The sequence below is a fragment of the Gossypium arboreum genome, chromosome 11, assembly GCF_025698485.1.
Source record: "Gossypium arboreum isolate Shixiya-1 chromosome 11, ASM2569848v2, whole genome shotgun sequence".
NCBI lineage: Eukaryota > Viridiplantae > Streptophyta > Magnoliopsida > Malvales > Malvaceae > Gossypium > Gossypium arboreum.
This window is the reverse complement of record NC_069080.1, coordinates 18,292,245-18,309,244: the sequence shown is the minus strand read 5'-3', so window position 1 is coordinate 18,309,244 and position 17,000 is coordinate 18,292,245. Positions and strand designations below refer to the sequence as shown.

Genomic DNA, 17,000 nt, shown 5'->3' with positions numbered 1-17,000 from the left:
ATGTTTTTCTACAGTCTATATTTATAAATATAAAAAGTATGAATGATATAAAATTTTACTTTTATTGAATATTAAAGTCCTAAAGCATATCAAATTTCTTATCTTAATGGACATTCATTTTATAATAAAAATATTTATAACACTCCATTTGGATGTCCAATAGCTTGCTGAAAAAGTACTAGGCCCAATACCTTGTAGGAGAAATCTTAATGAAGGAAAAATAGCACTGGAAAACACATTAGTTTGTTGTGAATATCACTAGATTGTTTGATATCGCGTTTAGTCATAGAACTGAGCAAACAATAAAAATGAAACAGAAATAGCAAAAGTAGAGAGAGGTTTACAAATAATCGTTTACTTATGCAGTTCAAAAACAATCTTACTTTGCGGAGTCTTGCTAAGTGAATAGTCTCTTATTCCTAAATTGATCCAACCTACTATTGGTATAAGCTTAAACTACCCTTCTACAAGATGTATTTGTAGCACCAATAGCTTGTCCCAACTAATTATAACCACTCATCTAAACCTCACTTACAAAAGTTTAAATTCACTCACAAATAATACTTGCAATTGAGTGCGAAAACAAACAAAGAGAATAATTAGCCAATAATATAATTCACAACTCTCTACCCAAATAATAATAATACCTTCGAATGTACGATGTACTGCCTATTTATAGGCATCCTAGGCAACATAGATAAATACCAAGTAATCAAAATAAACTTAACTTTGTATTCAACTAGAGAAGTCCTAGGTAAATAAAAAAAGCCCTCCTTGAAAATATCCATCGATGACGTCTTTGAGGAGAAAAAAAATTCTCTCTTTAATCTAAGTCGAATCCAATCTCTTCACATACTGCTCCTATTGATAATTTTATTTTTTGAGAACAAGAATGTGACTTTCCATGAGGTCCATTTCCATAAATGCAGGCCCATGTCAAAAAGGTGGACACATAAAAATGCCCAAGCTGCCTCATAACGTGACTGACCAAGTTCATGATTGATCAGATCACAAAACAACCATGGTTGAACAACCTTGGCCATGACAAGTACAATATCTTTAATACATCTAATATGTTGTCTAATAAAAACCTTATTAGGAAAATTTAGTGAGATAAAACCTTGATTAAGAGGAAAAGAGTACAACACGTATTTACTCTCCCTCATGACTATATCACATAAAATCTTAGACTCCACGCATTTTAATTTTGAATACCAACTTTTCAATTATCACTTTAACAGGTTTGCTAATTATTTATATTACCATTCTTCTAAAGATTTTGAGAAAATTTTTTTTTGAGAAATATATTTCGTTAAATATCTTTTAATATATATTTTTTGAGAAAGAAAAATGTCTTCATTCACATCTAGTGATGCATTGGTACACAGTGGATGCTAATTGAATCTCTATAATATCCTTTCTGTAAATGCTTATTTATGGACAAAATTTTCATATGTTAGGTGCTCGATTTACAAGCCATGAGAAAGCTTTATTTTCCAATGTCCTTTTTATCTCAAATCTTTTCTGCTTCCTTTTGAAATATTTTTGGAGTTCATAACATCAATATATTCGCATTAATAAATATTTTAATCATGATCTTTTATAAAAATATACGGTTTTATAATTTTCTTTGAATAAATATTCATTGAATCATTTATATCATATATATTCAGATTGTTTCAATTCTTCTAAGAATATTCAAGAACTTTTAATTCTCTTTGGTATTTTAAATCTTTAAAGATAAGATTTTTATAAAATTTCACTAAATAGTGATAAGGTTATAGCAATAACTATTAAGAGAGAATTTTTATTTATGTCGACCTTTAAACTTGACTACGTTTTCATGTTGATACTTGATATTTTCAAATCTAAATTACGACTTGGAATTATTTCTACGGTAGAAATAAACCCAAAATGTTAACTGTGTTTTAACGAGAAAATTTCTAAAAATATTAAAAATAAGAATTTCTTTTATTTCCTTTTCCTTATGAGCAATAGCACTAATTAAAGAGCTCTCACTTCCTTTTCTTGTAAACACCTTAACCTATATACCTATGTATTTGCATTTTTATTGTTAATAGTTCATGGTGGAATTTTATTAAAAATAGTAAATGAAGTTAAATTAATTCAATTTTAAATAATAATAAAAAAAGGCAATGCCATGAAACACAAACGGAGTAAACATTTTCAAGTAAGAACTTATCCTATGATTCGGCCCAATCAAAATCAAACAAAAATGGGCTTATTTTTTGTTTTAGAAGGTTAATTCACGATTTGGCCTTTAAAGTAAATTTATTTTCTCATTTTAGTATTTAAATTTTTTATTTTAATTTGGTACCTAAAATATCAATCACTTTTCAATTTGATAATTAAAGTATGTTTTTGTTATATTTTTAGTCCAATTTTTTACAGACATTAAAAATATCTAATAACCAATCGTAAAGCACCTCATGAGGATTTTATGTAAAAATATTTTATTAAATGTCACACATTAAAGAAATATAAAAATATATATAAAAATTTCAGAAAAAAAAATATATATATATATATAATCTAGAAAAAATCAATTATAAAAGAATTTATAAAATAAAATTTACAAAAAATATGATAATTGAAAAGAAATTAGTTGGAATTAAAAATATTATTAAAAATGTAAAAGAATTAAAATTAGAAAAAATTAAAAGTTTAAAATATTTCTTTATAAAATTCTAAAAGGTATTTGAATTTCAAATTTTTTTTGCAATTACTTGAAATTTAAATACTTCTTTAATTTTTTAACAATTTTAAATTTTTATATATTATTTTGAATTTTAAAATTTATAATTATATATTTTATAAATTTATAATTTTAAAAGTTTTTTATATATTATATATGTTTTTTTACATTTTTAATCAAAATAATATATATAACATTTAAAAAATAAAAAGGACATGTGATTTATTCTAATAGCGCCATGGCAAGTCAACACTGATCCATGTTGATCAATAGTCAGCCAAAGTCAATAGCATTTTTTAATATTTAAATATTTAATATTATAATTTTTAATTTAAATTTAATGTTTTTATTTTAAATAAATCTAATTGCCTTGTGACTTTTTTTTTTCATTTGGCCAAAAATAAGTCACGTGGCACTTTTCTATTAGCTAAAATGGCCTAATATACTTTTTTAACAGTAGTTCCAAAATGAACTAAAAATAGAGAAAATTGATACTTTAGGTATCAAATTGGGACAAAAAAATTTAAGTATCACAGTGAAAAAAATAAGTATACTTGAGAGGCTAAATTATAAATTAAGCCTTTTCAGAATGGTAACGGCAGATAATTGAGAATAAAAATCCTATATGTCCATTTTGGTGCCCCTCCATGTGTATTACATAGTGGCCGTTAAGGTTAGAATCTTAATCCCCAAAAATAAAAGGTCAGATTCCTGTTTCCTTCTCCTTGTGTTAGACCAAGAACAGATTGTTCTTAGCTAGGCTGAGAGTTGAGGCAGCCAGTGATGTTGAGATCAGTTCTTCCCTTCATCTCTGTCCGCATCGAAATGGGGTACTGCTTGAGGTGCCTTAGACAATTAATCTCGTTTCCTTTCATTTAATCTTCTTGTTATGCATGCTTATCCTGAAAAAAATTATAAAGCATGTAGGGTTTTATTTAATAAAATTCCTTTGCAAAGTTGGGTCTAAGTATTTCTACGTTCTTTGCCATTGCCTATGGTTATTTGAAAAAGTGGAGGCTAAAAGCCAACCATGGTTGGATTAAAAACAAAAAGAAGACAGACGTTGATCTTGTTGTCAATCTTTGCCAAAAACCACCCTTCACTTGTCTTTCTATAAATTAGATTACCCAAAGCAAAGACAATCTTCAATATTAGCTTTCACATAATTATATTATAATTTCTTTCTGAAAATTGTGAAATATTTGAATTAAGTATTAAAAAATTAATTATATCCTTAAGTTACATGAATTAAACATTAAAATATTTGATTTTTGGATTTGCATTATAGCTAGACTAGAGATTTTCTTTTTCCTTTAAAAAAATTCTATTAAAACCGTAAGCTACTAAAAAAAAATCTAATGCCATCCTTTCCTAATTCCCATCACACATCCAACACATACATACATTATATGGTGTTTGTCAGTTCATAATTGTTGAATCAAGTTAATGTGTCAGCCAACAGATTGGATACAAGAAAGGGCTAAAACACTAGAGATTCCTCCGATCTTCTTTTATCTTCTTCAAGTTTAGCAATTATATTCATCCATCAAAGTTCACTGTCAAGGTCCACATGGAAGTCCCCACATTTTCTTCTTAACAAACTCAGAATTAAGTTCACTTAATTACATTATGCATACAAATTCACATCTTTCCAACACAATCTCATATATCGTGTATATATATACAAGTCCCACAGCCCTGTTCCATTCGTATCATATAAAGAAACAGAACAAGTATTAAATTCCCAAAAGAGGTAGCGGGCAAAGCAATGAGGCTTTCTACCCTCTCTTTAGTTTCTCTCATGGTTTTCTTTCTTTTGCTGAGACCTGGATTTACCGCTCAAAAGGTAAGCATTTCAATACCCTTTGGGAAATTTTAGTACAAAAAACATGATCAAAGCATCTTTCCTTATTGGCGGTTCCTATAATTATTAAAAAAAAAAATCACCAAAGAAATGTTGGTGTATGTTGATGTAGTCATATGTAATATACCTGGGAGAACACTTACGTGGACTGGGATCTGCATGGGTTAACGTGGACGCCGTGACGGAAACACACTACGAGTTTCTGGGCTCATTCTTGGGAAGGTTTAAAAGGATTTTTCAGCTCCTCCTCATCTGTTATGTTGAATGACAATATGCGAGCTAAGCTTTTATTAACTTTTTGAATTTGTATTTTCAAACAGCCGGGAGGATGCACGACAGGCTATCTTTTACTCTTATACCAGACACATCAATGGTTTCGCTGCAAATTTAGCTGATGAAGTAGCCTCTGAGATTGCAAGTGAGTCCCTGTTTTTGACTTAACAGTTTTCTCCAGAACAGGGAGTAACAGTGTGGAATTAATGTAATGTGAGGGAATGCAGGGCATCCTGAAGTAGTTTCAGTTTTCATGAACAAGGGAAGAAAACTACATACAACTCGATCATGGGAATTCCTAAGATTGGAGCAGAACGGCGTCGTTCCATCGAACTCAATCTGGAACAAGGCCAGATATGGTGAAGACACGATCATCGGAAATCTTGACACGGGTGAGTCATTTTCAGCTTCCCCTTCTTCCTTTTCCTGCGGGATATCGTATCTGGACAAGTCAGTTTGTCTTTTTTTTTTTCTTTTTTTCAGTTATTTTCGTCCCTACATGACTCTTAAGCATGCAAGTACAACATGTTTTCTTAAATTTATAACAAGTGTTCATATTAGATAGGTTTGCTAGTGTCAACGAATTTTACTATAAACCCACTCTCTTATGAGATGGCAACTTCCTTTAAACGTAACTCATTAAGGTATAAATTTATATTTAAATAGCATTATTAATATATTGTATATGTAAACTTTTAAATTTGATTAATGTTAAAATTTTATTGTTAAAAATTAATAATCTAACTCAAATAATTAAAATGGTTTAAATGATTTCATATTATAAAATAAAAACATAATATTACAGGAGTAATTCAAACTTTATCAAATTAAAATATAAAATCTATAAAATGAAACTAAAATAAAATAATTTAGAAAGATGACCAGCATAATTATGTTAAATGGAAATATGATAATATAATATATATTAATAGATAACAAAAAGCTTAATACTTTATTTGATACTTTAATTTTACACTTGTTTTTTAATGAGATATTTGTATTTTTTCGGACCAATATGTTACTTATATTTATGAGATAAAATTAGGAAAAAAAACCCAAATCCACCTTATTTTATTTATTTTAAAACAGTTATAATAATAAAAAAGTCAGAATCAAACATTATAGTTTAACATAAAATCTGAAATATGTAGATGTGGATTACCCTTGTTTTATTATCACTACTAATTTGGATTAACCTAGTAAGCATAGGATTGCAACGCACTGCAACAAAGATGTGAAATCACTATTCACCCATATCTATATATTTGATTTTTGCTCCCAAAGACCTAGTTTTAAGTATAAGATGTTGTCACTTTCATTAAATTCGGATATATATATCACAAGATATAAAAGTAAGTGTGCACTGATTATATATGTATCAAGTAAATTAATTGAGATTCTTTGAAGGCATAATTGAAAACTGATACGAAGACCATGTGAGTAGTAAAACAAATCAATTATAACTTATGCCATGAACTGGGTGGAGTCGGTGACAGTTATTGACATTGTAAGCGAAACGCATGCTTAATGGGATTATGGTAGGTGTGTGGCCTGAATCAAAAAGCTTCAGCGATGATGGGTATGGACCGATTCCATCCAAGTGGAAGGGCATTTGCCAAAATGACATTGACACCCGATTTCATTGCAATAGGTCAGTTTTTCTTCTCTTCTAACCCCACTTTTCACCTTTCCTCCATGCCTATCTTCATCCTTGTCCGAGAATGTGCACGCACTACTCATCTTGGGTGATTTAGGATCTTGATGGTGGGGGAGGACCAGTCCCTGAAAATAAGCTTATTTATTCATTTCCAATTTTATGGTACCGCTTTTTATCCGTAAGCGTGGAGAAAAAGATTATTAGCAGACATTTAACCTTAGCTTAGCTGAAACGGTATCTAAACCTGTTTTATGAAATATGTTACTTGTATTATATACAGACCAGGGTTTAGCGCCTACCTAAAATTGCTGTCTTCATGTTAAAAGGAAGCTAATTGGAGCAAGGTACTTCAACAAAGGTTATGCTGCCATTGTTGGCAGCAAATTCAACTCTTCCTTCAATACACCACGAGACAATGATGGTCATGGAACGCATACTTTATCCACTGCTGGGGGTAACTTGGTAGCCAAAGCAAGTGCTTTCGGCTTTGGTAAGGGAACAGCAAAAGGAGGGTCACCTAGAGCTAGAGTAGTGACATACAAGGTGTGCTGGCCACCCGTTGGAGGAGAAGAATGTTTTGATGCAGATATATTGGCAGCTTTCGACATGGCCATTCATGACGGTGTTGATGTTCTGTCTGTGTCACTAGGAGGAGAACCCATTGACTTTTTTAATGACAGCATTGCGATTGGCTCTTTTCATGCTATCAAGCATGGAATTGTTGTGGTCTGCTCTGCTGGCAATTCAGGACCTGCTGATGGTACGGTTGTAAACATTGCTCCATGGCAGATCACTGTTGGAGCTAGCACCATGGATAGGGAGTTTCCTAGTATTGTTGTCCTCGGCAATGATATGCACTACAAGGTTTACTTTCCCCGTTGTTTTGGTGTTTATGAAATATGTTGCGACTGTTTTCTTTTCTTAAATGCTCAAATTGAGTGAAAGTAAACCATAACTTAAGGTCTACTGGTCAATAAAGTGTAATACTTGCACATGTTGGCAACTGGGACTAACAAATGCTTATTTCCTTCGTGAAGGGACAAAGTTTATCAACCAAAGTTTTACCACACCAGAAGTTCTTCCCGCTGATAAGTGCAGCCGATGCCAAGGTGGCTAATGCATCAGTTCAAACCGCGTAAGAATTGAATACATCTCATTAGTGATACTTTTGTTGCACATATACAGTTATATACCAACCGTTTCTAACACTTTCAGTCATTAATGTATGCACTTCCACGCTCACAACGTCCTTCTGCAGACACATGCTGATTTGTAGATTCTTGCAGATTGTTCTGTCAGGCCGGAGCCATTGATCCCAAAAAGGCAACAGGAAAGGTTTTGGTATGTCTTCGAGGGATGAATGGAGGAGTGGAGAAGGGTCAGCAAGCAGCTCTGGCTGGTGCTGTGGGCATGATTCTTGCTAATGACATTTTCACAGACAATGAAATTTTAGTTGAGGCTCATGTCCTCCCTGCTTCAAATATCAATTACACCGATGGTCTCACTGTTTTCACTTACATTAATTCAACAAAGTAAGTCTTGGAACCAAATAATATATGTTAAATTTCACCTTGACATTTCAGTGACTGTGTATGGATATCTGGAATAGGAATCCCACTGCTTATATTACACCTGTAACCACTCAAATTGGCAAAAAGCCAGCCCCTGTCATGGCAGCATTTTCATCCAAGGGACCCAACACAATCACACCCGAGATACTCAAGGTATTTGCTATCAGTATGTGCATAAATTTTCCAAATCCTTGGCTAATTTTAGTATCCCACATTCAGCCTGATATCACCGCACCAGGAGTGAGTGTAATAGCTGCGTATACAGAAGCAGAAGGGCCGACAAACGAGGATTTCGACAAGCGCCGAGTTCAATTCAACTCTTTATCGGGCACTTCGATGTCGTGCCCTCATGTTTCAGGCATTGTTGGCCTACTTAAAACCCTTTATCCTAACTGGAGTCCCGCGGCCATCAAATCAGCTATTATGACCTCCGGTAAGAAACGTGTTTCTAAAGCAAATAACTTTTGGTTTGAAGCTTTTTAAACTTGCTTTTTCTTTGGATGCAGCAACCACATTGGATAACCTGAATGAGCCAATTCTAAATGCATCAAACATCAAAGCAGGACCATTCAGCTATGGAGCCGGACATGTACAACCTAATCTTGCTATGGATCCCGGGCTTGTTTATGACTTAACCCCCACTGATTACCTAAACTTCCTATGCGCTTTGGGGTACAATGAAACACTAATTTCACTGTTCTCAAAGAACACCTACAAGTGCCCCAACCCAATCAATCTTGCCAACTTAAACTATCCTTCAATCACAATCCCTAACCTTGGTGGATCCATTACAGTGACCAGGACCGTTAAAAATGTTGGTTCACCAGGTACTTACAGAGCTAAAGTGATGAGACCGATGGGAATTTCGATTTATGTTAAGCCCCGAAAATTGAAGTTCGAAAAGGCTGGTGAAGAGAAGACATTCAGTGTTACACTCAAGGTTAAGAATGCTCAGGCAATTAAGGAGTATGTATTTGGAGAGCTGATATGGTCAGACAATGTACACTATGTAAGGAGTCCTATAGTAGTGAAGGCAGTCTAAAAGATAGTCAAAATTTGCTTGAGCTAGCATTTTAAGTTTTAATCCTTGGATTAACCCTTTGATTGCTGCCAAGCTATGTACTTTGCCATGGCCCTTTATGTGTTCTATATAGTCAAGAGAATTTAAGATAATTTGATTACTATTTATGTATATGAAAAAAGTTGATAAAGAGATGAAAGCACTACATATACATAAACAAAAGTTACAACTTTATATAAAATTTACCAGGCATTCAAAGGAGACCTTTCGCCCATAAAAATAACAGTAGCTAAATAAAATAAAACATAAACAATATGATTCTCAGCCTTCATTCTCGACCCTACATAGTAGTTTCCGAACATGGATCCACATTCAAAACCAATCCTCTTTGAAATTCGACATAGGGGTATGCTATAGGTTGATCCTCACCTTCTGTTTTCCACCTACAAAATTTGTCACTATGTTACAGTAAATTGGGATTTTTAAAGTTGAAGAAGAAAATAGCAGTAGTGTTGATTTTATTTACTGGATATACATAAAAGAAAATCACCTGAAGTTTTGAACAAGGTGGTGGAGGAAGAAAGCAACCTCAACCTTGGCTAGGTCAGATCCAGGACAGCATCTTGACCCACCTCCAAAGGGTGTAAATTTTTTGCATGTGGGATCCTGGCTCTGCATCAAAAACATGGAAAATAATCTTTTATGTTTTCCCCACAAAAGAGTCCAGGTTGACTTGAACTCGAACTTACTAAATGTCACCTGATTACAAGAACCGAGTTGAGCTCGGGTTTGAAAGATCATCTTTCATTAACAAAGCATTTCAACTTCAAGAAATTTGATAGTTGAAAGTTTTGAAAAATCAACACGGGTTTCTGAAATGCAACAAAACATGTTTCTTTATTTTGTTTTAGATGGTAATGAATGTGTAAATCAAGAAGTTGGTCAATCGGATCCATTGTAAGGTATGTTAGGTTTGGTGTACCAAATATCTGTCATGGCCATAAGGTACAGTGAAAGGCTATTTTAATGAATCTAACAAAAAAAATGGTGCGTATCTCCCAATTTCTGATGAAAAGTCGTCACTTTGTCCTACAATTTATAAGGTCCCCCACCCCCACAATTTCAACAAAATAATGCTACAAACAGATCAAAATTTCCAAGGGATGGCCACCAGTTTCAGAACCAGAACTTCATTTCAACAACTTAAAAATTAGAAATATATAAAAAAAAAAACTTTTACTTTAAAACATACTATAATCATCATTATTATTAGTATTATTTTTCTATAGGGGAATGATTATAAGTGATCACTTTTATATTTTGACTTCAGATTTTGGAGGAGCCCAATATGAACATATGAAAGTAGAAATAAAAAAAATAGGATAAGTTTTGAGTGAAAGTTAGGGACACGGTCCCTTTCAGCCATTACTTAGATGAGGCCATGGGTACCCCATTTTAGGGCATGAGATGAGTAATTTACCTCCCACCGCCATGGATGGAACTGGGGAGCATTTGCATGGAGAGATGGGTCTAAATGAACTGCAGTGAAAACAGGTAGGACCTTCCATCCTGATGGAATTAGGTAACCTGTTTCAACCCAAAACTTTGGGTTATATATCTTATAATGGAAGTATAAATTACAATATCTATAAGATCATGCACTGCATTTTTATATTGAATCACGAATCATATTGCACATTGTTATTTTAGAACTAATAACATTTTTATATCGAAATAAATAAATAACAAAACCTTTATATTTGACATCTTTAAGAGCCTTTCGGTGAACGAATTTGACAACGTTGCCATATCTGAGAGCTTCATTGATGACCTACAAGCATGAAAAAGAAAAGCAAGCATGCATTAGAAAAAAAAAAAAAGGTTATAAAATCACATCATTATTCCAAACATGCTAGAAAAAGGTGTATCAGAACAAAGTTGTATTTTTTTTCTTTGTTGGGGTATTAGAAGAAAAAGTTGTGTTCTATTTATATATTAAAGTATGAAAAAGAACATATATATATATATATATAGAAAATTTCTTACATATTGAGTGAATTCCATTTTCTTATAATCCTCCCAGTCCAAATGATCATGTTTCTGCTTCATGCTCCTTATTTTAAGATGTTCTTGCTGTATTTTTGGTTCAAAACATAATTAAAAAGTTTTAGAGACTAATAATAGAAGATCTGCATGAAATTGATGGAAATTAGAATTAAGGGTGGGGTTACCTTTAACTGTTGCAATGCAGCTGGGGAGTGGCTTAAGAAATGAACCACCATACACATCAAAAGGGAAGTAGTTTCGTAGCCACCCAATAAAGAATCCAAAACAAAGCTCACTTTTTCATCTTCAGATAAGGTATCAACAGATAGAAGGATTTCTAGGAAATCACTGTTTTTTTTAGAATTATTATTATCATCATCATCATCATTATTATTTCTTCTTCTTGCTCTTCTTTTCTCTACAATAGCTTTGACAGTAGAAGATATTCTGCTTCTAGCCTGTAAAGATAGTCAAAGGTAAAGTTGATGATCACATGCTTCCTTTTTGCAGCCAAAAACAATAAAAAGAAAAAAAGGAGTGAGATATATAGAGCTAAGTTAAGTCTCTCATAAATCATTTATTAAACCACACCATAATTATTATTGTTTCATTTAATTTAATAAACAAAGCTATCAATACAGTGCTTTTGTTGAGTACCTGAACAGCTCTTGCATATGGGGTTCCAGGAATATAGAGAGGGAGAGAGATGAGGCCTCTCATAAAAGTGAGAAAATCTTCTAGAATTTCTGAAGTCTCTGGCTCTTGTGGTGTCAACCCTAACACTTGCTTTACTATTACATTGAATGTGAACTATACATGGAACCAAAAGTTGACAAAAGGAAAAAATAAAAAAGTAAGAAACATTCCATTAGAATTTTATTAGATTCTTTAACATTATTATTTATTAATTACTAGTGGTACTATACCTTTCTAGCCTCTTCACAGAAGATGACTTTTGGTTTATTTTTCCATGAGTCCAGAATTTGAATGGCTATGTTTTCAATGTCATGGAGAAACTCAGGTTTTGATTTGGTAATGGTGACCAGTGAGAGTGCTGCATTTCTGAGCCTCTTGTGAGTGTCTCCCACTGCCACAAGCATTGAAACCTTGCCCAAGATGCCATGGATAGGCTTTGGATAACTACACTCGAACAGCTTGCCTTCAGTTTGAAGTATGAAATAGTTTAGCTCTGGGTCACATGATACCACAGTGGGGGAGAAGAACAAATGGGATTTGAACACCTTCCCATACCTGAAATTTCAATACCATTTTTCATTTTAGATTACTCCACGCACACACACATATATATATACATCACAGCTGAAGGAGTGAAAAATCATCATACAAAAGGCATATAAATATGTGATGTAAGTTATAAACTTACCTAGAACAATGATCATGAAGAAACGCCCCCACAGAATTGGAAGAGTGAGGCTTTAAGAAGCTAAATGTTTCCCCAAGTAAAGGCCATCCAAAACTCCCCTTGGGGACAGTCCCACCCTTACCCTTGAAGAGCAAAGGCCAGAAATGGTTCAACACAACAACTAGAATAAAACCAACAACTCCCCCAACCAAAACAGCCACCCAGCAAGAATCACCTTCAGCCATAGACTAAAGAAACTAAACAAAGATATTTTATGTTCTAAAACTTTGCTGTCTAAGAACTCTTAAAGGTCATCAATAACTCGGACTTTTTTATGAAACCGAACGTGCAGCCTACAATTCCTATTTATAGAGAAAGAGAAAGAGGGGAAAGGGGGTGATGCCCTTTGCTTTGTAGTTGTAGTAATAGACTAATTGTATAAAATATTTTAAAATTTAATTTAAAACCAAAGTGAAGAAAAAGCAAACAGGCTTTTCCACAGTTTGTTACAGTCTGTAAATTTACTTTTTTCAGAGGTAAGGCATAGGAAATGAAATCCTTCTATCTAGTCTAGGATCTAGACTATTTACCATATTCTTAGGGCTGTAGAAGATGAATAGTGAATAATCAATATTATATTTACTTGGTTTTTCTTTTTAAAAGAAAAAAGAGAACATATTTTTTTTTTTAAATGTGTTTTCTGGTGGGGAATATGCTAGATAGGAAAATAATCAAGTTTATTCTGTGCATAGATAATTGGATAAAATTAAAGGTTAAACTCCACCATTAGATATTAGGTAATATTTTTAATCCATTAATAAGAATTACGATTTTGTTATTTAACTATTCAAAATTTCATATTTAAATTATCAGATTACTAAAATTAATGTTATATGGTTTTTTAGTTTGTATTGTCTAAACTAATCGAAATTTTTTTCCTTCTTTTCTATAATTTAATTTATAAAACAGTTTTGGACGTCATAAATCTATGAACTAAATTTCAAACAGTTTTTTTCTTCGATCTCCGACATGAACCATCAGATCGACTTAAATCTAAGGAATGTTCTTCAACTCATCGATGAGCACTAATCCACCGTTTTTATAATCGAATCGTCACTTGGAGCTCATTGGCGGAATAGTTTAATGACTTAGATAAAAACTTTTGCATAATTTAGTGACTTAAATGAAAACTTTCGAATAATTTAGTGACTAATTTGTAACTTTTTTAATTAAGTGAACAAAATTAAAATTTACTCATAGTTTAGTGATTAGTTTTGTAATTTATCCTAAAATACATGTGCAAGAACAAATTTAGTTTTTTAATGTTTAGTATTTTGGTTTTAATTTATTATTATTACTTTTCACCCTTAACTTTTAAAATTTCATTAAATTTCTTTTTGGATAAAATTTAATTATTAAAATTTTAAGTATATTGATAGTTATTGAGCTAACTATAAATACGACAAAGGTAAGCACACATATCAAACAATAGAATAGTTATGGTGAGTAGGGAATATCATATCCACGAGGACTAAAGGTACTAGTAATTACCATCTTCTTATTATCTAATCGACAAATTGGGGTGATGTGTTTTAATATAAAATTACTAAACTAATTTATCTAAGTACGCAATAGAGAATGAATCAATGAAATAATCGAATATTAACCAATGAGATTAACAATTCTCAGGAAAGAATCCACCTAGACTTCACATTTTATTATGAATCTGAATTAAACGATTTATTCACTTGTGTCTTAATCCATAGAAATTCCTAAATTATGTTAATATCTCTTTCGAGAATAAGAACAACTGACTCTAGATTGACTAATTGAAATATCTTTCTAATTAAAACCCCTTTTATTGCATTACCTCGATCTATGGATTCCCTTATTAGATTTGACTCTAATCCGATAGATTTTTGTAGTCCTATTTCTATGATTGCATACAACTCTACTAAATTATGCTAGATCTACTCTTCAACAGGGAATTTTGCTCCACAGAAATAAGCACATTAGATATGAATTAGTATCCCGAAAATATTAAAACAAGAAATAAACATACATAATTAAGAACAAGAATCAAGTATTTATCACGTAAAAACAGAAATTAAAATTAGAGGATTCATCATAAGTTTTATCCTCCCTAAGTATCTAGGGAATTTAATTCATAATTTTGAATGAAAACATCTCTTCGATCTTAATGGAGATCCACTTTCGAGTTGATTCCGATGGTGTTTTTCGAGTGTTTTCTTCGATCTTCTCTGATTACTTCCTTCTCTATTCTTCTAATTGGTATTTATAGTATTTAGAATGCTCAGAAAGCCTAAAAATTGGGTTTCTCGCATATTTGGGAAGCAAGATGCGAAATCGACACGGGCTGGCACATGGGCGTGTGGCCAACCCGAGTGGAAATGCCCAACTCGTGTGAATCTTAAAAACAGCTCTTTTTGTCCGATTTCAGCTCGTTTTTCGCTCTTTTCACTCTCAAATGCTCTCCTAAGTATAGAAACATGAATTTAAATGATTAGGAGCATCCAATTCACTAATTTACATCATTAATCATCCAAAAACACATTAAGAATGAGATTAAAATATGTTACTTTTATATATTATCATATATTAACATGGTAGCTCATATGATGGTTTACATATACTTTATTACTAATGTGGATAATTTTAAAGTTTTAATAAATTTGTAAATAACTTTCTATATGTTTTTAATTTTATAAAATACACATAGATTGTTATGCAAGTTGTAACTTCAATACCATTAAAACTTATTATTATGCCTAAAATAAGTAAAAAAATTATCATTAAGAGTTAAAATAAGACCAAAGTGATAATAAATAAATATTAATAGTAAAACTTATTATCCTGTATGAGTTATAATATTGTCAAGTGTGCTTCAATTATAACTAGATTAGGGCACACCTATGAATGGAAAAAAATCAATTTATAAAATATATTTATAAAAATTTTGTATTAAGACCAAGTGATGCCTTTATTGAAATTGTTAAAAGTAAATTCCACTAAAGGTTACTAAACAATTAGTAAGTTTACATTTTGTTCACTCAATTTCAAAAATTTACGAAAGTGTCACTGAACTATTTCAAAGTCTTAATTTAATTCACTGAACTATTCAAAAAATTTTATTCAAGTCATTGCACTATTAAGTTTTTTTAAAAGTCCAACTAGCAAGCTCCAAGCAACGATTCGATGATCGATATGGTGGATCAGTACCCATCAACAAGTAGAAGAAATGTCACACCCAAAAATGTTAAAGGTTTGATATATCGAAAATTCTGTTAATTAGAAAAAGGTTTTGTTTATGTGGATTCTAGTGTGATTATGAGAATTTTGTGGTCTAATTTGTAAATAGTTAGAATTCAAGTTTAGTCTCATTACATTAGAACCAAGAGTTTTCTATTAGTGTCAGCATTATGATTAAGGATATTAATAGCACTAATCGACTTGGGATTAAGGGAAACGGTAGTGGAAAGACTATATATGGGAGAATTCTTTCATACTGATATTCATTTTCTTTCTTCCATCTTCTCTAGTTTGTTTTGAAAAAGAGAAAAGTTAATAAGCGATATGCATGGTGAGAGAAATTAATGTATCAGCTTAAGGGATTGAGGATTTAGTAAACTGTTAATCGATAAGAAGGAGGCTCAGGTGACAAGGAAAAGCTAAGCAGATGTAATCAGTACCACATTTTAGGTATTTTGCTGGTGAGTTTCTAAACTCAAATTGTCTGTGGTTGTTATATATATCAACATAGTGTTATTGTGTTATGTTTGACTTCATGTTCTGTTGATAAATAGTTGAATAATTTTTGTAGGTTGTTTTGTTGTACGATTGACTTATGTAAAGTTATGATTTACAAATGCATGTTTGATTGTATGTTTCAGTTCGTTGTTTTGATTAACTTTCACTATTAAAATAATTACTGATGAAATTACCATTGAAAATATCTGATTGATGATATGTTTGACATGATTTGTATTGTGTTATTAACAATATGTTTAGTTGAATGCTTGTTATATGTTCGTCGTGAACATGAATGATATGTGGAGTATGAAGGTATGTATGGTGGATGAAAGATGAAGAAATGTCACGTTGTGCACTCTGTGCCACTGTTATTAGGCTTTGCGGAGGTTCGGGAAGATTGTATGAAGAATGTATATGCATGATTTTTAGTTTTACGAAAGTTTGGTTGGAACGTACAGAGATATATGCGCACACGTATATGATACCCCTACGTGGGTTCTGAGTATGAGACTCTACGGAGTTTAAGGCTTAAAGCCTTGTATGTGGAAGCAAGTTTATGGTAATGACATATGCAAGTGAAAGTCCGTCGAACTTGTTCTTTAAGTTTTTCATCAAAAGCATATGTGGGAATTCACCATACCAAGTTTGCGACAAAATTTGCATATGAAAGTCCGCCATATTCATGAATCTTCTTCTAGGAATCTGTATGCATGAAAGC

At 32.0% G+C, this 17,000-nt stretch overlaps 2 protein-coding genes across 2 annotated transcripts; one reads left to right on the top strand and one right to left on the bottom strand.

Moving 5' to 3' along the window:
* The first annotated feature begins 4,323 nt into the window (after positions 1-4,323).
* On the top strand, positions 4,324-9,254 carry LOC108472542 (subtilisin-like protease SBT5.3). Its single transcript, XM_017774081.2, has 11 exons — positions 4,324-4,562; positions 4,693-4,802; positions 4,901-4,998; positions 5,081-5,245; positions 6,396-6,504; positions 6,837-7,374; positions 7,548-7,645; positions 7,797-8,042; positions 8,120-8,234; positions 8,301-8,514; positions 8,588-9,254. The coding sequence occupies exons 1-11, from the start codon at positions 4,485-4,487 to the stop codon at positions 9,121-9,123; spliced, it is 2,307 nt and encodes a 768-aa protein (XP_017629570.1). The 5' UTR covers positions 4,324-4,484; the 3' UTR covers positions 9,124-9,254.
* Positions 9,245-12,872, bottom strand: LOC108472771 (cytochrome P450 724B1-like). The gene is made up of 9 exons (XM_017774328.2): positions 12,533-12,872; positions 12,075-12,399; positions 11,806-11,958; positions 11,334-11,606; positions 11,149-11,235; positions 10,855-10,933; positions 10,583-10,689; positions 9,653-9,774; positions 9,245-9,545 (listed from the first exon to the last, which is right to left on the bottom strand). The coding sequence occupies exons 1-9, from the start codon at positions 12,754-12,756 to the stop codon at positions 9,443-9,445; spliced, it is 1,473 nt and encodes a 490-aa protein (XP_017629817.1). The 5' UTR covers positions 12,757-12,872; the 3' UTR covers positions 9,245-9,442.
* Between the last annotated feature and the right edge of the window lie 4,128 nt (positions 12,873-17,000).